The sequence below is a fragment of the Pan troglodytes genome, chromosome 20 (assembly GCF_028858775.2).
Source record: "Pan troglodytes isolate AG18354 chromosome 20, NHGRI_mPanTro3-v2.0_pri, whole genome shotgun sequence".
Lineage (NCBI taxonomy): Eukaryota > Metazoa > Chordata > Mammalia > Primates > Hominidae > Pan > Pan troglodytes.
Window position 1 is genome coordinate 55822756 of NC_072418.2, and position 23077 is coordinate 55845832.

General features: G+C 43.3%; 1 protein-coding gene and 1 pseudogene across 1 annotated transcript; both read right to left on the bottom strand.

The window, feature by feature from the left end:
• Nucleotides 1-132: 132 nt before the first annotated feature.
• On the bottom strand, nt 133-5223 carry LOC129137969 (large ribosomal subunit protein eL39-like). Its single transcript, XM_054672745.1, has one exon. It carries the CDS (start codon nt 3908-3910, stop codon nt 3692-3694), a length of 219 nt encoding a protein of 72 aa, XP_054528720.1. The 5' UTR covers nt 3911-5223; the 3' UTR covers nt 133-3691.
• An 84-nt stretch (nt 5224-5307) lies between these two features.
• LOC107969558 (zinc finger protein 888-like) lies at nt 5308-17004 on the bottom strand (annotated as a pseudogene).
• Between the last annotated feature and the right edge of the window lie 6073 nt (nt 17005-23077).

Genomic DNA, 23077 nt, shown 5'->3' on the forward strand with positions numbered 1-23077 from the left:
AAGGACAAGGGGCCTGGCGCGGGAGAGAAGAGTCTTGGGCTGTGAGGAGTCCGCGGGGGCGGGAAAGGGGCGGGGCCTGAGCTTTTCTCCATCTCGCTCTCCGCGCCTCTGTTTTCAAGGTTTTAGAGGTGACTCCCGCCAGTGAGGCTGGAGCAGCTCAGCAGTCAGGGAAATAGTACCTCCCTGAGAAGTCGCCGTGTGGCGGTAATTGGATCCGGGAAAGTTCCTTGCTATTGAAATTTATTTTAGCAATTTAATTCCAAAGCCTGGAAGTTGTCTAGGGCAGGAATGCAAACTAGAACGCGAAATGCAAAGCCGTGCCTGAGCGAAAGGTAGAATTTCATGCTGACGGTCCACAGAACAGAATAGAAATCCTCTCCCTTTCAATTCTCCATTCACTGGAGTGGGACAGCCCACACTGTGCTCAGCTCCTGAGACTTCCCTAGGGCCACCGTCTGGGGTGTGGAGCAGAGGGCTCAGGCTAGGGAGGAGTGAGGTCACCACCTGCTGCTTAAACACAGCAGGGATGCGGGCGGGGTGGCAGGAGTCTGGGGTCCCAGCTACTCAGGAAGCAGGGGCGAGAGGATCGCTGAGCCTGGAGTTCCAGGCCAGCCTGGGCGACAAAGTAAGACCCTCTATCCCAGAGCTCCCTCCTCCGTCTCAATAAACAAAAAAGTGATTTAAAAAAAGCACTGACATTGTAACAGTGCATATAAGTTGCCCAGTTGTTTCTTACGTTTGTTATTTCATGCTGCAATTAAAATGAGTTATTTTTGTCGTGGAAAAGACTCAAACTGTAAAATATCTTAAGAGATTTATTCTAAGCTAAATATGAATGACCCTCAGGAGGTCCTGAGAACATGTGTCCGAGGTGATGGGGAACAGCTTGTTCTTAGACATTTTAGGGAGGCATTAGACATCAATCAAATACATTTAAGAAATACGCTGCTTTGGTTCAGAAAGGAGGGGCAACTCAAAGCAGGGACTTCTGGGCTACAGGTAAATTGAAACATTTTCTGATTGACAATTGGTTGAGTTTGTCTAAATACCTGGGATCAACGGAGAGGAAATGTTCACGTTAAGGTAAAAGATTGTGGAGACCAATGTTGTTTTCAAGTCTTCTATTGGCTGCCCTTAGAGATAATAGATGATAAGTGTTTTCTATTCAGACCTTTAAACAGTGCGAGATTCTTACTTAATCTCTTCAGGATTGGTAGGGCCTAGAAGAAAAAGATCTAGCTATGTTAACAGAGATTCTTTACAGATGCACATGTACCCCTCACAAAGAACAGCTTTGCAGGACCATTTCAAAATATGGCACAGAAACATGTTTTGGGGTAAAATATTTTGACTTTCTTCTTTGTCACATGTTATTCCAGAGTCAGACTGGAAAGTAAGACAGGATATATAGGACTAAATAAAACCCATCTGATGAGTATTTATGGTTTGTAGGGCATGACTCCCCAGACCCTTTAGATAGGAATTTGGGCAAGATAAAAAAATTAGACCTTGGTCCTCATTCTCAAATTCTTTTTTTAAAAAATAATTCCTAAGTGTATTGTAATATCAAATTCACTTTAAGTGCCTTCTGAAAATAAGTAGAAAATGTACTTTTTATCTTCAAGTTGTAATTTTTTTTCCCCTAGAAACAGGACCTAGTTCTGTCACCCAGGATGGAATGCAGTGGTGGGAACATTGCCCACTGCAACCTCAACCTCTGGGGCTCAAGCAATCCTTCCGCCTCACCTCCCAACTAGCTGGGGCCACGGGCCCTCACCACCAGGCCTTGCTAATTTTTAAATATTTTGTAGAGTCGGGGGTCCACTATGATGCTTAGGCTGGCCTTGAACTCCTGTACTCAAACAATCCTCCCACCTTAGCTTCCCAAAGTGTTGGGATTAAAGGCGAGCTACCACACCCATCCAATTGTAATCTATTTTGGGTGTTTTCTTTGTTGTTCTTTCCTAAGTGTTCTATCAGGTGTGAATAACAAAGGCTGTAAAATAGGCAGTCTTCAAACATTGGGATTTATTTTCATATAGAGAATAATTATGAGATATTACTAAGGATACATTGCACTCAGGTTATTCTGTTTTACGTGGGCTCTGAAGAAAATATAACTAAATTACAAAATTGGCTGGGTGTGATGGCTCACACCTGTAATCCCAGCACTTTGGTAGGCCTAGGCAAATAGATCACCCTGAGGTCAGGAGTTTGAGATCAGCCTGGCCAACACAGTGAAACCCCATCTGTACTAAAAATACAAAAATTAGCTGGGCATGGTGGCATGCACCTGTAATCCCAGCTACTCAAGAGGTTGAGGCAGGAGAATTGCTTGAGCCCAGGCAGCAGAGGTTGCAGTGAGTTGAGATCTCACCATTGCACTCCAGCCTGGTCAACAGAGTGAGACTGCATCCCAAAAAAAGAAAAAAAAATTATAAACTTTTAAATCACCGCATTTCTGCATGCAATAATTTTTTGGCAATATCTGTAAGTTAATATGTACTATGAACTATATTTTTCACTCACATCCCTAGTTATCAAAGGTTTCATTTATCAAACACTAGTAATTAGCTAAAACATAATTACGTTTAGGAAGAAATTAGCATATCTAAAATATTAGCAAGTTTAAAAAAGCATAATGTGGCCAGGCATGGTGGTTTGTGCATGTAATTCCAGCATGATGGGAGGCCGAAGCAGAAAGATAGCCAGTGGCCAAAAGTTGGAGACCAGCCCAGGCAACATGGTGAAACCTCATCTTTATATTTTAAATATTTATGTATCTGTGTATTCATTTATTCATCTTTGAGATGGAGTTTCATTCTTATTGCTTAGGCTGGAGTGAAATGGTGTGGTCTCGGCTCACCACAACCTCTGTCTCCTGGGTTCACGCGACTCTCCTGCCTCAGCCTCCCGAGTAGCAGGTATTACAGGCATATGCCACCATGCCTGACTAATTTTCTATTTTTACTAGAGACGGGGTACCTCCATGTTAGTCAGGCTGGTCTCGAACTCCCGACCTCAGGCGATCCACCCACCGTGGCCTCCCAAAGTGCTGGGATTAGAGGCCTGAGCCACCATACCCAGCCTCTATGTAGCTTTGTAAAAAATCCTTGTAGCTGTCTCTTTTAGGAATAAAACGGGAGGCAGGTTTGTCTGACACAGTTCCCAGCCTGACTTTTCTCTTTGGCTTAGTAATTTTTAAGCTTCTTTCACAACCTTCTGACAGACATAATGCTTTGCCACACTGATATTGGTTTATATAGATTTTCCAAAACAGTAAAGTCCAAGGGTCTATCATGAACTGGGTTAGCGGAGGCGAGAAGATTCCCAGAAGACTCCTGATCTCAAGCAATCCTCCCACCTCAGCCTCCCAATGTGTGAGGACCACAGGTGTGATCCACTGAACCCAGTGGAGTCTCCATCTTAAAAAAAACCAAAAAGCAATACAGGAATTAAGGTACTCTATGGAATTACATCATTTGACTTTTTTTTTGAAATGAAAAGCCTCACGTATTTATTACTGAACTCAGCCAACCAACGTGTTCCTAACAGATTCAGAGAGAAAAAATATATTCCCAATAAAACATGTCCAACTCTCCAGATAATGGTGACATTTTCTGCTTGATATGGTAACGTGATTGTAATGCTCAGAGAGCATAAAAATGTGTGCCATCTCATGTACAATTCCTTATAGACCCTGATTGGTTCTTCTCCAATGTCTCCTTTTGGAATTGTACCTGATTTTATTACCAGTTTTCATCTGAATCCACTGGGGAATGGAACGATTTTGCTTTTTTTTCTTGGCCAGGAATTGCTTAATCCTGAAAGTCTTATGAGAAGATCTGGTGAGAAGCAGAGTCAAGTACACACCATGATGGTGGAGAAAGGAAGAGAAGGGGCTTGACATCTATTTTTTTTTTTTTGAGAGAAAGTTTCACTCTTGTTGCCCAGGCTGGAGTGCAATGGCACTATCTCGGTTCACTGCAACTTCCACCTCCTGGGTTCGAGCGATTCTCCCACCTCAGCCTCCCAAGGAGCTGGGATTACAGGTGTCTGCGACCATACCTAGCTAATTTTTGTATTTTTAATAGAGATGGCACTTCACCACGTTAACCAGCCTGTTCTCAACCTCCTGACTATTGTTTCTGCTGTTAGCTGTCAGTCCTCTTCATCGCGGCACAAACAAGATTATTGTTTTTCTCTGAAACTGATGTGGATGGTCTGCCTGCTGCTCCACGTGTAACCTTCAACATTGTCTTCTCCCAACTCAAAATTAGTTATCCATTTACAAACTGTTGATTTCTTTTGGGCATCGTCCCCATAACCTTTTCATAAAGCATCAATGATATCATAATTCATCTACCCAAACTTTACCATAAGTGTTCTTTTTTTGAGACATGCTGGAGTGCAGTGGCAAGATCACAGCTCACTGCAGCCTCGACCTCCCAGGTTCATGCCATCCTCACGCTGCAGACTCCACAGTACCTGGCCCTGCAGTCAGGTGCCACCATGCCCAGCGAATTTCTGTATTTTTTGTATAGAAGGGGTTTTCACCATGTTGCCCAGGCTGGTCCTGAATGCCTGGGCTCACGTGACCCACCTGTCTTGGCCTCTGAAATTGCTGGAATTTCAGACCTGAGACACTGCAACTGTTCTCATCAAAAATTTTATTTTTCTTCTTGTTTCAATTTTAGCAGAGTTTATATTCCTTTGATACAGTCTCTTTTCAAACTCATGTCTTATCCTTCTCAGTGCCTCAAACTAGAGCCTGTTCAGACATGTTATAACAGATTTGTATCAGTTTATTTTGGTGCAAAAACTGTGAAATTCATGGACAATTTTCCCATAATATGTATTTTTCCATGAGCTTCTTGAAGACCACTTGTACTAGAATACTGTATTCAAGAGGATATATAAAAGGATTGTAGATATGCAAGTGCTGTTTACTTCTGACATGCAAGGATGGTTCAACATATTCAAGCAAATCAATGTGATATACCACTTGAACAGAATGAAAGATGAAAACCACATCATCTCAACAGATGGAGAAAAATCATTTCACAAAATTCAACATCTGATCATCATAGAAATCTTAAACAAAATAGATAGAGAAGGAAATTTACCTTACCAATAGAAAGACCATTGATGAAATGACCAATGTGGAGATAACCAAGCAGGGAAAATGGAATCCTTTTCCTGTAGGATCTCACATGATGCAAGAACATTCTCACTTTTTCTATTCAATAAATACTGGAAGTCCTAGCCAGAGCAATGAACTAGCAAAAGAAATGAAATGCCTCAAAATCAGAAAAAGTAAAATTATATTTTTTGTAGATGACATGATCTTCTGTGTAGAAAATCACAAAGAGTCAACCAAAATACTACTGCGACTAATAAACACATCAGTAGATTTGCACAATACAATATCAGCACCAAAAATTCGTTGAATTTTCATACATTAACAATAAACAATTTTAAATGAAAATTTAAAAACACTTCCATTTGCTAGAGAACTTAAAGTAAGAAATAGGAATAAATGGAAAGAAGTGAGAAATTCATACATTGAAATCTACAAACATTGATCAAAATGATTAAAAACATATATAAAGATATAACCCATATTGATGTTTTGGAAAAATTAATACTGTTAAATGATTACATAACCCAATGTGATTTAGATTCAACACAATACCCATAAAAATCCCTATCAGTTTTTGTTGAAGAAACAAAAATCAGACTGGGAAAAGTGCTCACCTCTGTTGGCCAGGCTGCTCTCAAACTCCTGATCTCAAGTGATCTACCTGTCTTGGCCTCCCAAAGTGCTGGGATTACAGGTGTGAGCCACTGCACCTGGCCTAATCCTCTTAACATAAACACTTTAATCTCAATTAATACTTGAACTCAATGTTAAGTCAACTCAAACTCAACTCAATGCTGATTTGAATCTAACGTCAATTAGTGCTTGATGGTTTGTTATATTCATTGCATTTGGAATTATTACCTCAAAAATGAATTTTCTGATGTCCTGCAAGGAGTGACCTCAGACTAAAGATCTTGCCACACATATGACTTTTGTAAGATCTCTGTCTAGTATGGACTCTCTGATGTGTAATGAGGCATGAACCTGAAATAAAGGCTTTGACACAATCGTCACACTTGTGAGGTTTCTTTCTTGTATGAATTCACCTATGTTTTGCATAACATGAAGCTTGACTGAAGACCTTGCCACAATCATTACATTTGTAAGGTTTCTCTCCAGTATGAGTTCGCTGATAAACTGCAAGGTATGAATGAAGTCTGCAAAATTTGCCACATTTATAACACTTGTAAGTTCTCACTTCATTATGGATTCTAGAATAATTTGCAATGGTTGTAGCATTACTGAGGACTTTGTGACAATCATTACATTAGTAAAGTTTCCCTATGACATGGATTGCTTGATGGTGAATAAGTGTTGACTGACCACTGAAGGCTCTGTCACACTCATTACACTTCCACGGTTTCTCTCCAGTGTGAATTCTAGTATGTTGTGCCAGGTGTGAATCACACCTGAATGCCTTGTCACAAACCTTACATTTCTATGGTTTCTCTCCACTATGAACTCTCCTATGTATTTCAAGGCGTGAATTGAAATGGAAAACTTTGTCACATTCTTCACATTTGTAAGGTTTTTCTCCGGTATGAACTCTATGATGATGTTCAAGGTTTGATTTTCAATTAAAAACCTTGCCACATTCATTACACTTGTAAGGTTTCTCTCCAGTATGAAGTCTATGATGACATGCAAGGTTTGATTTGTGATTAAAAACCTTGCCACATTCATTACACTTGTAACATTTCTCTCCAGTATGAATGACCTTATGCATTACAAGAGATGAATTTTGAACAAAGGTCTTGCCACACTCATTACACTTGTAAGGTTTCTCTCCAGTGTGAATTATAATATGCTGTGCCAGGTGTGAATCACATCCAAAAGCCTTGTCACAAACCTTACATTTATATGGTTTCTCTCCAGTATGAATTCTCCTATGTCTTTCAAGGTGTGATTAGCGACTAAAAACTTTGTCACATTCTTCACATTTGTAAGGTTTCTCTCCAGTATGAAGTCTATGATGACTTGCAAGATATGCTTTTTGATTAAAAACCTTGCCACATTCATTACACTTGTGAGGTTTCTCTCCAGTATGAATTGCCTTGTGAATTACAAGGGATGACTTGTAACTGAAGGTCTTGCCACACTGATTACACTTGTAAGGTTTCTCACCAGTGTGACATCTACGATGGTATGCAAGGTATCGCTTCTGATTAAAGACCTTGCCACATATATCACATTTATATTTTTTCTCTCCTAAATGGATTATCTGACATTTTTTTAACAGTGAGCTACAATTAAAGGCTTTGCCACTCTCATTACATTGGAAAGATTTTTCTCTCATGTGTACTTCCTGTTTTTGTGTGAGTAATGAAGAATGGAGGAAATTATTCCCATACTTATTAGAAATATGGGTTTTAGGAATACAAGAAATTCTTTGGGATGCTGAAACTGAGGAAGCATCATTGACAGACTTCTCAACTTGACTATCAATTTTCCCTTTGCTCTGCAATATATGCAGTTCAGGCAGATGTGAATGAAAGCTTGATCCAAGCTGATCTTTAATAGGTTTGTTTCCAGCATGCCTTTGATCATATCAGTCTGTATTACCTGTCAACTTTTTTATTTCTGTCATGAGTGCTTCATGGCCATTTCTTTCATCTTCTTGCCACTGAAACTCAAAGTCCTGAAAATCTTTCTCAATTTCCTGGAAGGAAAAATCTCCAGTGTGATGACTTGCTTGTCTTTGCAATGTCCCTGTGTGGAACACTTCTGTATTGCCTTGCCCTCTTGATGAGAACTTCCTTGTCATGCATTTGGAAGAGATAGCTACAAAATATAAACACCAATAGGTTTCCAATTAAGTGCAGATGGTAAATAATACTGAAATATGTAAATAGGACACAAAAAACAATATTTATTTTGAAATTCCCAAACATGATTTTCAAAGTTTAAGAACACAAAAGGAGTAAGGTTCTTTAATAAATAAAGGGCGATTACAAGTCCTTTAAATCATTTCTACAGAAGCCTATTCCCAATATCATGACGAAACACTGACAGGGCACAAACATGTGTAAGCCTAAAGTAAGGAGTGTTTTTCCACTGTGACCCTAAAGTGTATCACAGTTTGCAAAAAGCATATTACTGTCACATCAAAGAAGGAAAAAATATATATTCTTCATATTTATAGCATAGAGTATACAAATAAATGCTAAAGGACCGGATAACGTACTATATTGGTAAACAATCCACAACAAGCTCTTGTAAGGATAATCAAAATCAATGGAAATTCTGTATTGTCAAACAATCATAGCACTGAGAAGATAAGAAAAGAATACAAAAATTAGCCAGGCGTGGCGGCCCATGCCTGTAATCCCACTACATGAGAGGCTGAGACACAAGAATCACCAAGAGGCAAAGGCTGCAGTGAGTCAATATCGCACCACTGCACTCCAGCCTGGATGACAAAGTGAGACTTCGTCTCAAAAAAAAAAAAAAAAAAAAAAAAAAAAAAAAAGGCAGGGCATGGTGGCTCACACCTGTAATTCCAGTACTTTGTTTGGGAGGCAGAGGCAGGCAGATTACCTCAATACGAAAAGTAGCCGGTAGCCAGGCGTGGTGGTGGGCACCTGTAATCCCAGATACCTGAGAGGCTGAGGCAGAAGAATTGCTTGAATCCGAGAGGCAAAGATTGTGGTAAGCTGAAATCAGGCCACTGCACTCCACCCTGGGCGACAGAGTGATACTCCATCCCCCAAAAAAGAAAATGTGAATACCATATTTTTCTGAATAACTGTGAAAAATTTCCTATATCCATGTGGAACAGGCACTTTGTGACTTTTTAAAAAAATGTTTATTAGTTTTATATTTTTGAGATGGAGTCTTGCTCTGTCACCCAGGCTGGAGTGCAATGGCACGATCTTGGCTCACTGCAACCTTTACCTCCTGGGTTCCAGTGAGTGTCTTGCCTCAGCCTCCTGAGTACCTTGGATTACAGGCAAGCACCAGCATGCCCGGCTAATTTTTGTATTTTTAGTACAGATGGGATTTCACCATGTTGGCCATTTGGGATTACGGGCATAAGCCACTGCACCCAGTGGCACTTTGTGACATTAATGAGTGCAGTGTGTCAGTTATATTGCATGCCACATACTGAATACTCACATGTAAAGTCATAAAATTCAATTAACAAAATATTGTAACCAACGATAAAACAAGAAAATAATATGAACATTTATACAGCCTGCAGAATTGTAAACAATTTCCACGTAAGAAAAAAGCCAAAACTTCTACTTACCACCAGCACACAATATAAGAACTGAATTATATGTTAAGATCACTACCTTCTGATACATGAGGTCAAGAAAATACACAGCATTGCCGGGCGCGGTGGCTCACGCCTGTAATCCCAGCACTTTGGGAGGCCGATACGGGCAGATCATGAGGTCAGGAGATCGAGACCATCTTGGTTAACACGGTGAAACCCCAACTCTACTAAAAATACAAAACGTTAGCCGGGCGTGGTGGCACATGCCTGTAGTCCCAGCTACTCGGGAGGCTGAGGCAAGAGAATGGCGTGGACCCGGGAGGTGGAGCTTGCAGTGAGCAGAGATCGCGCCACTGCACTCCAGCCTGGGCGACAGAGTGAGACTCTCTCTCAAAAAAAAAAAAAAAAGAAAAGAAGAAAGTACACAGCATTTAAACGAATAAGAATTGACTAACTGCCAGGCGTGGTGGCGCATGCCTGTAATCCCAGCACTTTGGGAGGCTGAGGCAGGCAGATCACGAGGTCAGGAGTTCGAGACCAGCCTGGCCAACGTGCTGAAACCCCATCTCTATTAAAAATACAAAAAAATTAGCTGGGCATGGCGGAAGGTGCCTGTAATCCCAGCTACTTGGGAGGCTGAGGCAGGAATCGTTTGAATCCAGGAGGTGGAGGTGTCAGTGAGCTGAGATCATGCCACTGCACTCCAGCCTGGGCAACAGGATGAGACTCAGACTACTCAACTACTTCTCAAATAAGCTTTGATAGATGTGGTATTCTCTAACAGGATGTTCCTGCAGATGCAGACTTTGAGAGAATTTAGTCATGGGTGTTGACTACTCATGAATAGGACTAGTGCATTTATAAAAAGAGACATTAAAGAGCTCATTGCCTGTTCCTCTTTCCCCCATGTCAGGACATGGCAGGAAGATGGCTGGGCTAAACCATGAAGAATGCTCTCAGCAGGAACCAATTTGGCTGGCACCTTGCTCTTGGATTTCCCACTTTCCAAATTCATGAGAAATAAATTTCTGTGTCTGAAGCCTCCCAGTTTAAGCTATTTCTTTTTTTGTTTGTTTTTGAGACAGTCATGCTCTATCACCCAGGCTGCAATGTAGTGGCACGATTCTCCTGCCTCAAGAGATTCTCCCGCCTCAGCCTGGAGTCTCACTCTGATGCCCAAGCTGGAGTGCAGCGGCACAGTCTCAGCCCACTGCAACCTCTGCCTCCGGGGTTCAAGTGATTCTCCTAGCTCAGCCTCCTGAGTACTTGGGATAACAGGCACTTGCCACTGTGCTGAGCTATCTGTTGTATTTTTAGTAGAGATGGCATTTCACCATGTTGGCCAGGCTGGTCTCAAACTCCTGACCTCAAGTGATCCACCCACCTTGGCCTCCCAAAGTGCTGGGGTTAGAAGCATGAGACACCAGGGCCGACCAGTCTAAGCTATTTTTGATAGGACAGTGAAATGCCTGAGACAGGAAAAGGAGCATCTCATCATCAGCCTCACAGAAGACTTACAAATCTTATTAAACAAAGGAAGTTAACAGTCTGTACTGTAAAACTTGCAATACTTGAAGCCATCTAATACCACTAACAAGTTTTCAAAACCTTAAGGCAAGCAGGGCATGGTGGCTCACGCCTGTAATCCCAGCATTTTGGGAGGCTGAGGTGGGAGGATCACGAGGTCAGGAAATTGAGACCATCCTGCCTAACACGGTGAAACCATGTCTTTACTAAAAAAATACAAAAAATTAGCCGGGTGTGGTGACACGCACCTGTAGTCCCAGCTACTTGGGAGGCTGAGGCAAGAGAATCCCTTAAAATCAGGAGGTGGAGGTTGCAGTGAGCCAAGATCGCATCACTACACTCCAGGCTGGGCGACAGACCGAGACTCCATCTTGAATAAAAAAAGAAAGAAAGAAAGAAAGAAAAAGAAATGAAAGAAGGCTAAAGAGTAACTCCAACCCACAAATATATATAAAGTTCTCCAGTGAAGGTAAATAAAAGGACAGATAGGCCAGGTGCAGTGGTGCAGCTTATAGCTTGCAGCGAACGCCAAGAATGAAGTACTCAGATAATTCCAGCTGAGTGGGGCGGGGAGCAAACCTTCTGAGAGATTGCCCCCCCAGAATCCGTCCTCCAGGTACTTATTGAAAGGGCTTGTTTAGACCGGTCGCGGTCGCTCACGCCTGTAATCCCAGCACTTTGGGAGGCCAAGGCGGGCGGATCACGAGGTCAGGAGATCGAGACCATCCTGGATAACACAGTGAAACCCCGTCTCTACTAAAAATACAAAAAAATTAGCCAGGCGTGGTGGTGAGCGCCTGTAGTTGCAGCTACTCGGGAAGCTGAGGCAGGAGAATGGCGTGAACCCGGGAGGCGGAGCTTGCAGTGAGCTGAGATCATGCCACTGCACTCCAGCCTGGGCGAGAGCAAGATTCCATCTCAAAAAAAAAAAAAAAGGCTTGTTTAAACTACACTTCAGACAAACAAAAAACATACACCATGGAGCTCTTTGCAGTCGGGTCGTGAGGCACTATGGCCTTGTAAAAGCACTCAGACCACATTCACAGGAGACTGTTTCAGCGTTTCTTATCACACATTCTACTCCTTGTCCTGATTTCAGGGTCAAGGAGTTACAGTCTCATACACAAACAACATACACACAGTGCCTCAGTAGTTTTCCATTCCTCAATCTCAAATGCCTTGTACATAAGCTTGATTATGTTGCTGCGCATCCATCAAAGTTGGTTCACACCCGTAATCTCAGCACTTTGGCAGGCCAAGGCAGGTGGATCACCTGAGTTTGGGAGTTCGAGACCAGCTTGACCAACAAGGAGAAACCTTGTTTCTACTAAAAATACAAAATTAGCCGGGCATGATGGTGCATGCCTGTAATCCCAGCTACTCGGGGAGCTGTGGCAAAAGAATCGCTTGAGACTGGGAGGCGGAGGTTGCAGTGAGCTGAGATTGTGTCACTGCACTTCAGCCTGGGTGACAGGAGCAAAACTTTGTCTCAGAAATAAATAAATAAATAAATAGACAGACAGATACAGAAACCTGTATAAGTGTATCTTTTCTTTATAACTCAACTTTTTTTCCAATTACTTAGCAGAAAAAAGCACGAAAAAACACTGTACATATATGTTAATGAAAATGCAACATATACAGAAATAATTCTGACATAAATAACAAAGAGTTCTAGTGGAGAAACAGTAGTCATTGCAGGTTATGGAAATTTTTGTTTGTTTCTTTCTTTGTTTTTTTGAGACGGAGTCTTGCTCTGTCACCCAGGCTGGAGTGTAATGGTGCCATTTCGGCTCCTGCAATCTTTGCCTCTTGAATTCAAAGAATTCAGCCTCTTGAGTAGCTGGGATTACAGGTGCCCACCACCGCACTTCGAATTTTCAGTAGAGACAGAGTTTTGCCATGTTAGCCAGGCTGGTGTTGAATTCCTGACTTCAGGTGATTTGCCCACCTCGGCCTCCCAATGTGCTGAGATTACAGGGGTGAGCCACTGCACCTGGCCAGGTAATGGAAATTTCAAGTTTCATTATTATGCTATAACTTCAAGATGTTTAACATACCTTCAACAATAACCTCCCCCTAAATATCTATACAACACACTTCGGTTCTTCATATTGAAAGGAATGGACACTAACGTGGTTGTTATGTTCACATTGGAATCATGCTTAAACCACTTATATGTTTACTAAAAACTAAAAGACAAAACTACTTAAAATAAAAATAATGGCTGGGCACGGTGGCTCATGCCTGTAATGCCAGTACTTTGGGAAACCGAGACAGGTGGATCACTTGAGATCAGGAGTTCGAGAACATCCTGGCTAATGTGATGAAACCCCGTCTCTACTAAAAACACAAAAATTAGCTGGGCGTGGTGGTGAGCGCCTGTAGTCACAGCTACTCAGAAGCTGGGGCACAAGAATCGTTTGAGCCCAGGAGGTGGAGGCTACGGTTAGAAAGATCGCACCACTGCACTGTAGCCCGAGTGACAGAGTGAGACTTCACCACAAAAAAAAGTAAATAAGAAGAGAGTCAAAACATGTCTACAGAAAAAAAGTAATTAAACACAAAAAGTAGGAAATGAGAAATGAAGAACAACAACAAAAAAAACCTACAAGAAATACAGATAATATGTAACAAAAACGCAACGGTAAGGTCTTCTCCATCAGTAATTATTAAAATGTAAATATTTAACTCTGCACTCAGGAGGCAAAGACTGGCTGAATCAACAGGAACCAACTACATGTTGTCCACAGAAGACTCATATTAGCCCTAAGGACACACATACGCTAAAATTTAAAAAATAAAAACCAATAATTAGGTATGGGGGTTGGGGCCTATAATCCCAGCTACTCAGGAGGCCAAAGAGGACCTCTTGAGCCCAGGAGATCAAGACCAACTTCAACAACACAGCATAAAACTGAAAAATAACCTGGAGAAAGCAGGGAAGGATAGTCTGCTGGTTTACCATTTTTATCCCTGGTACAGACAGCTCCTCTATTTGTGCCCCCCTGGCTTATAGCATAGGCTCCATAGCTACTGAGTCAGTGAATGAATGAGAATGACTGAGTGATACTAGTATGTCTTCTCTGGGGTCTCATGTGTGCCAGGGTCCTATTTGACCTTGGAATGGTCTTCATCGTGATGAGGGAGCTGAGCAGGAGCAGCTGAGTGGGACAGCCCAGAGTCCCTCATGCAGACCACTCTGCTTGCCCAACCGGTAAGAAGGACAAGTGTATGTTCACTCAGAAACACATCTGGCTGATCCAACGGGTCACTGCCTGACCTTGAGCAAACTTACATTGGCAATTAAAGACCCTAAACTCCGCAGAAAGAGGAGAGGCTTCCTTGCTGCCCGGACTCTCAATGAAGAAAAATTCCTGGGGTCTAAGACTTCTCACTTGGCAATGACATTGGATTAAATATTCCAACTCAAATCCTTGGGTCTTAGTTGGGTCTTGGGATGGTGCAAACTGATAGAATTGCAGGCAATGAGCGTCAGAACAGAACAGCGGACACAAAGGTGGAAGACTTGAGGGAGGGGATCAAGGACAGGCAGAGAAACCACTCCCCTCCCTCAGACGCCCACCTGGGGAAGCACCAACTTTGCCATTCTAGAGAAGACAACGGGAAAGGGGGGAGTGTGCATAGGGTGGGTGACGGTGTGTGCTGGGTGGAGAGAAAAACTCCTTTTTCTAAATGTGACTCCAATAGCTCAGCCCATCTATTCTACTAACTGTTGAGCACAGGGGCATCCTGTGAGGATAAATACGGCTTTTCCTTCCTCCAATTCCTGAATCTCCAGGCCATGACTAGTGCTGTAACCCTCAAAATCCCTTCCCAGGACCCCGTGTTCCCTCTTTGTGGGAAAAATATCTGTGCTCCACATTTAGATTATAGCTTATTTATTTATTCACTTATTTATTTATGTTGAGATGGAGTCTCACTAAATTGCCAGGCTGGAATACAGTGGCACAATCTCAGCTCACTGCAACCTCCGCCTCCTGAGTTCAAGCGATTCTCCTGCCTCAGCCTCTTGAGTAGCTGCGGCTACAGGCGTGTGCTACCAAGCCCAGCTAGTTTTTGCATTTTTTCAGTAGAGACAGGGTTTCACCATGTTGGTCAGAATGGTCTTGATCTCTTGACCTTGTGATCTGCCCGCCTTGGCTTCCCAAAGTGCTGGGATTACAGGCATAAACTACCATTCCCGGCCATCATTTTTCATCTTTTATTTTTATTTTTATTTGAGACAGAGTCTTGCACTGTTGCCCGGGATGGAGTGCAATGATGCTATCTTGGCTCACTGAAACCTCTGTCTTCTGGGTTCATGTGATTCTCCTGCCTCAGCCTCCTGAGTAGCTGGGATTACAGGTGCACACCACCACACTCAGCTAATTTTTTTTTTTTTTTTTTTGTATTTTTAGTAGAGACAGGGTTTCACTATGTTGACCAGGCTGGTGTCAAAGTCTTGACTTCATCATCCACCTGCCTTAGCCTCCCAAAGTGCTGGGATTACAGGCGTGAGCCACCACACCCAGCCCCACATTTACTTTATAACATTTTGATCCTCGGCTCCCCAGCTGCCTTGTGACTGTGTGTGTGGGTGTGTGTGTGTGACTGTGTGTGTGTGTGTGTGCGCGCACACGCTCATGTGTTGTGACAGGCAAGGAAAAGCCAGTAGAGAGTCATCGCCACTGGCCTGGCAGGAGGAGGTGGCCTTCAGGCTGCAGTTCACTGTGCTGTTTGCACTCTGATCCTTGGAAGAATCTTCCTGAAGTCACGGAGCCTCCAGCTCCTCCAGAACAGAACTAGTTGTGTAGGAGTGTGTCCTTCATGCCCCTCAGGTCCCTGACCTTCTCCCCACCCTTCCTGAAGGGAATCCAGGACCCTCACTCTGAGTGCATCACCTGCTGGTGGCAAAGCCCCTGCCCATCATGGCCAAACTGGGCCCTGGTGATGTGCAGAGAGTGGAGACCCGGGAGCTGGAGTGAGGCAGTTGACACAGATGGCAAAAATGCAGATGCCTCGGCACTGCCTGAGGACACAGGGTCTGGTCTGTAGGGCTTTTCTGGCCTTAGTGAGGTCTTCTCCTTTTAATTTGACTGAAATAAATAGTTACAGAAAGTTCAGATCAATTAGAGTTGAAATTTCCAGAAGAAATATGGGACCATCCTCACACTTGCCCCAGCCCCTCAGTCTTCCCTGAGGACACCTCAGCATCTAAACCACAACTCCAGAGTAGGAGATGCAGTTGTCCTGTGGCCAAGATGAGAACTGTGCATCCTCCAAAGAGGGGAGACACAAAACACTCAAAATAATCCATGTAGAAGGGCGTTTCTGCCCAGGCATTGTGGCCCATGCCTGTAATCTCTGGGAGGCCGAGGCGTGCAGATCACTAGGTCAGGAGATCGAGACCATTCTGGCTAACACGGTGAAACCCCGTCTCTACTAAAAATACAAAAAAATTAGCTGAGCGTGGTGGCGGGCGCCTGTAATCCCAGCTACTCAGGTGGCTGAGGCAGGAGAATGGCGTGAACCCGGGAGGCGGAGCTTGCAGCGAGCCGAGATTGCACCACTGCACTCCAGCCTGGGCGACAGAGCAAGACTCAGTCTCAAAAAAAAAAAAAAAAAAAAAAAAAAAAAAAAAAAAGAAAACAGCAAGCTATCGTGTTTCCTACCTTCAAAACATGGAAATTTTCAAAACTTGCAGGATAAAATACCACAACAAAACATTTATCATGCCGAGCTCAGTGGCTCACCCCTGTAATCCCAGCACTTTGGGAGGCTGAGGAGGGAGGATCACCTGAGGCCAGGAGTTCCAGACCACCCTGGCCAACATGGTGAAACCCCATCTCTACTAAAAATAAACAAACAGCCAGGCTTGGTGGTGCACACCTGTAGTCCCAACTACTCTGGACGCTGAGGCATGAGAATCCCTTGAACCTGGGGGGCGGAGTCTGCAATGAGCTGAGATTGCGCCACTGCGCTCCAGTCTGGGTGACAGGCGCATTCATCAAAGAATTTTTTCTAAAATCTCAAAATGGTGCCTGAATACATTTCTGTAGGACTTACGCTGACTTGCCACAGAACTCTCAGCAGTGATTCCCCATTGAGCCATGGGAACGGGTGGAAGGCTGGACAGGAAAGGGGATGCCTAAGTGAACTTTTCTTTGAATTTTTACTACACAACACATATATACATTGTGTGGTGTTTAAAATTAAAAAAATTAATAATGGGTAGAAGAAGAATATGGCTCCATCTTCTCTAATGATAAGTTCTGCTCTGATGTCAGAACAAAATTATAATCATTTTTACCTAAAATGCCTGCTTCATCAGAGTTCCTGCAAGAAAAAAAAACTTTTTTTTTTTTTTTTTTGAGACAGAGTCTTGCTCTGTCACCCAGGCTGCGGTGCAGTGGCGAGATCTCGGCTCACTGCAACCTCCACCTGCCGGATTCAAGCGATTCTCCTGCCTCAGCCTCCCCAGTAGGTGGGACTACAGGCTGGCCTGCCACCACGCCCGGCTAATTTTTTGTATTTTTGGTAGAGACGGGGTTTCACCGTGTTTCGATCTCCTGACCTCGTGATCCGCCCGCCTCGGCCTCCCAAAGTGCTGGGATTACAGGCATGAGCCGCCGCGCCCAGCCAAAAAAGAAAACTTTAATAACTTTAAACATCAGCTATCACAGGGTGTGTGTGTGTGTGTGTGTGTGTGTGTGTAAATAATCTAGGTAAACTACAAAATTAGCCGGGTAAATGTAATGGAATACATGCTTGTAAACAAACTTGTCATAATTTGGGATCTAAGGTTATTATTTGACATTAGCAATCTGGGTAATTTCCAGTTTAAGAATTATAGGGGCCGTGGTGGCTCAACCCTGTAATCCCAGCACTTTGGGAGGCCGAGGCGGGCGGAACACGAGGTCAGGAGGTCAACACCAGCCTGGCCATCATGGTGAAACCCCGTCTCCACTAAAAATACAAAAATCAGCTGGCCGTGGTGGCGCGCGCCTGTAGTCCCAACTACTCGGGAGGCTGAGGCAGGAGAATCGCTTGAACCCAGGAGGAGGAGGTTGCAGTGAGCAGAGACTGCCCCACTACACTCCAGCCTACGCGATAGAGCCATAGAGCGAGACTCCGTCTAAAAACAAACAAACTCAGTCTAAAAACAAACGAACAAAACAACAACAACAACAACAACAAAGAAGACAGAGAAAATACAGTTACAAATTTTCTAAATAAATGTCCTGAGAAAAGAAAGGAAGGGAAAGTTGTCCTTCACCTCCAGTGTGCAACAGGCAGTTCCACATGCAGGTCACCCTCCATGTTCCATTATCCGCTCAAACAACACAGGTCCTCGCTTAAACAAGCCGTTTTCTGGGTTTGTTTGTTTGTTTGTTTGTTTGTTTGAGACGGAGTCTTGCTCTGTCGCCCAGGCTGGAGTGCAGTGGCGCGATCTCAGCTCGCTGCAAGCTCCGCCTCCCGGGTTCACGCCATTCTCCCGGCTCAGCCTCCCGAGTAGCTGGGACCACAGGCGCCCGCCACCACGCCCGGCTAATTTTTTATATTTTTAGCAGAGACGGGGTTTCACCGTGTTAGCCAGGATGGTCTCGATCTCCTGAACTCGTGATCCACCCGCCTCGGCCTCCCAAAGTGCTGGGATTACAGGAGTGAGCCACCGCGCCCGGCCCCTTAAGCTGTTCTAATTCTCAGTCCTGGCTGCAACCAGCGCCACACTCCACCCCTTTACCGAGGTCCTTGCCCCTCGCCCTCCCCCTACCCCAGCTACCCCAGGCTGCGGGGAGCTCGCCCCGTCTGCAGGACGGGCGTCTTTACCTGCTCACAAAAGGCACTTTGCATTTAAACCATTTTCAAATTAAGAAGAAAAACAGGTAATTCCAGCACTTTCGGAGGCCGAGGAGGGCGGATCACCTGAGGTAAAGAGTTAGAGACCAGCCTGGCCAACATGGCGAAACTCCGTTTCTACTAAAAATACAAAAATTAGCCGGGCTTGGTGGTGGGCACCTGTAATCCCAGCTACTCGGGAGGCGGAGGCAGGAGAATCGCTTGAACTCGGGAGGTGAAGGTTGTGGTGAGCCCAGATCACACCATTGCACTCTAGCCTGGGCAACAAGAGCGAAACTCCGTCTTAAGAAAAAAGAAAGAAAAGAAAAGCTACCAGTTACACAGCAGGGCTCCTCAGAAAGCAGGGGGAACACCTGTTTCAAGTTTTTCTTGTATAGGGGCCTACGTAAAAGCTAACTGCCGGTGGGCTGATAGTGTGACAAAACTTACTACTTTGTTGATTTAAAGCGATCCTTGGTATTTTAGTGTGCAAGTACTTGAAAGCATGACTGTAATTATCTTAGAAGCACACATTGTCATGAGATATTGGGTCATGAGGACATTGTGTTTCTGTAGGAGTTTGTCCTTGCAAATATCATTAAGCTGCTTTCCTTAACCATTAACATCTTATGACTTTGACTCGCGCAGTAAGGAGTACGTTTTCCTAGTTTTAATGGACCTGAGCTTTGACATCCTGGTTCTCCTAGGTTCCTGCTTAACAGTGTATCCACTCATGCACCACGGAGTCTCAGCACCATTATGGAAGACACCACTCTAGTAATATATCAAAGACAGACTGAGCATCTACTCCAATAACATAAATAGTAATAGCAATGCTACGGGAAATATTAGGAAGTTTAATGTATGTATACAATTGATCATTTATTATTTTCAGTTTTATATTGGCTAAAACTACATTGGATGGGTTATTTTAATCAAATATTAGAAATATCTTTCAAAACTGCGATCTAATATAAACACACAGTTTGAGACCATTTCCTCTATGTTCAATATATATGAAAGAGTTCAGATTTATGAACTTATTTTATGCTTTTCATTAGATCTAGTTTGTTTTCTATCTTGATTTCTTCTGTGTTCATGAGCTTGTGAACCAAAAGTATCCAATAGGTCTCAATTAATTTAGAAAGTTTACTTTGCCAAGGTTAACGACGTGTTTTTTGCAGCCAATGTGGTCCAGATGCAGCTGGGTTTTATACATTTTAGGAAGACAGGAGACATAAATCAATAAATGTAAGATGTACATTGGTTTGGTCTTGAAAGGCAGAGTAATGAAAATCAGAGACTTCCAGGTTATAGGTAGACAACAGATAAATGATAGCATTTTTAAAATTTATTTTTATTTATTTATTTATTTATTTATTTATTTATTTATTTATTTATTTTTAGAGTCTTGCTCTGTTGCTCAGGCTGGAGTGCAGTGGCGTAATCTCAGCTCACTGCAGCCTCTGCCTCCCGGGTTCAAGCGATTCTCCTGCCTCAGCCTCCTAAGTATCTGGGATTACAGGCACACGCCACCATGCCTGGCAAAATGTTTAAATTCACCTATAGCCTGAAACCAACCCATCCCGCTTTGAGTTGCCCCACCTTTCTGGACCAAACCAATGTATTTGTTAAATGTATCTCATTGATGTTTCATGCCTCTCTAGAATGTACAAAACCAAGCTGTGCCCCCAACCACCTCTGGCCCATGTTCTCAGGACCTCCTGAGGACTGTGTCATGGGCCAGCTCACTCATATTTGGCTCAGAATAAATCTTTTCCAGTATTTTACAGAGTTTGACTCTTTTCATCAACACTAATATCGCTATGTCATTAATTTCTAAATATATTGTAATTTCAAATTCACCATGTGCATTCTGTAATAAGACAAATTTCATTTTAAAATTGTAACGTATTTTAGATATTTTCTTTGTTTTCTGTTTCTCAATGTTCTGTCACGTGTGGATAGCAAAGCCAATAAAATACTCTTCAGAAGTCATTTAGATTTATTTTCCCTTAGAGAAAAAATAATTTTGCAATATTTCTAAAGATAAATGGCAGGCAAGTTATTTTCTTTCATAGGAACTCTCAAGAAAGGACAACTCGGCCAGGCTCACGCCTGTAATCCCAGCACTTTGGGAGGCAGAGGCAGGGGGATCACGAGGTCAAGAGGTCGAGGCCATCCTGGCCAACATGGTGAAACCCCGTTTCCACTAAAAATTAGCTGGATGTGGTGGTGCGCACTCTAGTCCCAGCTACTCAGGAGGCTGAGGCAGGAGAATCGCTTGAACCTGGGAGGCGGAGGTTGCAGTGAGCCAAGATTACATCACTGCATTCTGGCCTGGAGACAGAGCAAAAAAAAAAAAAAAAAAGAAAGGACAACTCAATTATTAAATTTTTACAAGTAGCCTCATTTCTTCAGGCAATAATTCCATGGCAATCTCCAACTTAACATGTAATATGGAAGTATGTTTTCCTGTCACAGCATTATAATTCTGTATTATGCAATATTGCTAAGTAGCCAAAAAAGAATACTGAGCCTGGACTTCCATGCTTCCATGCAAAAAAAAAAAAAAAAAAAAAGAATTGATTGTGACAGTTTTTGTTAACCTCAGAACGGTAGACAAGAAGCTGATTGTAGCTGAAAGTCATGATTCCATTTTGTATATGTAAAGTTTCGTTGCTTCTAGAAATGTCAAGGAAGCAACATGGACATACTGATTCAAAAGAAATTTAAAAGGATATTTCCTGCCGGGTGTGGTGGCCCACACCTGTAATCCCAGCACTTTGGGAGGCCAAGTCGGGCGGATCACCTGAGGTCAGTAGTTCAAGACCAGCCTGACCAACATGGAGAAACTCCGTCTCTACTAAAAATACAGAATTAGCCGGGTGTGGTGGCACATGGCTCTAATCCCAGCTACTCAGGAGGCTGAGGCAGGAGAATCACTTGAACCCGGGAGGCGGAGGTTACAGTGAGCTGAGATAGCACCACTGCACTCCAGCCTGGGCAACAAGAGAGAAACTCCATCTCAAAAAAAAAAAAAAAAAAGATTTTCTTAATCACAGAAAGATTTTGACATATACATCCTTGTAATATCATTATAAGAGAAATGCAAAGTAATTAGATGTTTCCAAAAAGTTAAAGTAGAAACTACTTGTTTTTTGAAACAGAGTCTCACTCTGTTACTCAGGCTGGAGTGCAGTGGTGCCATCTCAGCTCACTGCAGCCTCAACTTTTCTGGTTCAGGTGATCCTCCCACCTCAGCCTCCCTAGTAGCTGGGACTACAGGGCGTGCCACCACGCCCAGCTAATTTTTGTATTTTTTAGTAGAGATGGGTTTCGCCAAGTTGCCCAGGTTGGTTTCTGACTCCTGGGCTCAAGCCATCTGGCCGCCTTTGCTTTCTAACGTGCTGGGATTACAGGCATGAGCCACCACGCCTGAAACTACTTTCATCTATTGAGTTTATATTATAGCCAGTGTCACAGGAAAAAGCATGTGCATATTCTAACACAGACGGAACAATGAAAATGTTTACTACTGGGCCGGGCGCGTTGGCTCATGCCTGTAATCCCAGCACTTTGGGAGGCTGAGGCGGGTGGATCACAAGGTCAGGAGATCGAGACCATCCTGGCTAACATGGTGAAACCCCATCTCTACTAAAAATACAAAAAATTAGCTGGGCGCGGTGGTGAGCACCTGTAGTCCCAGCTACTCAGGAGGCTGAGGCAAGATAATGGTGTGAACCCGGGAGGCGGAGCTTGCAGTGAGCCGAGATTGCACCACTGCACTCTGGCCTGGGCGAAACAGAGAGACTCCGTCTCAAAAAAAAAAAAAAAAAAAAAAGAAAACTAAAAAGAAAATGTTTACTACTGTCAAAAAACAAATTTAGATATTGGTTAGATTTTATTCAAAAGGTATATTGCAATAGGGAAAATGCTCCAACCCCAAGATCTGCAAATGTATGAGTTGCACAAAAAAGGGCTTCTCTTTTATAAGGAGAAGGAAGCAAGGTTAGAAAGCGCCAGGTACAGGGCAGTGGATAAGCATCTGCTGTGACCTATTCAGTGAATATTTTATCCTAAGGTCAGCTTACTCTTGGGATGGGACATTAAAAAGGCAAAGTTGGGCTGGATGCCATGGCTCATGCCTGTAATCCTAGCACTTTGGGACACCAAGGTGGGTGGATCACTTGAGGATGGGAGTTCAAGACCAGCCTGGCCAACATGGTGAAACCCTGTCTCTACTAAAAATAAAAAAATTAGCTGGGGGTGGTGGCACATGTCTGTAATCCCAGCTACTGGGGAGTTTGAGGCAGGAGAATCACTTCAACCCGGGAGGCAGAGCT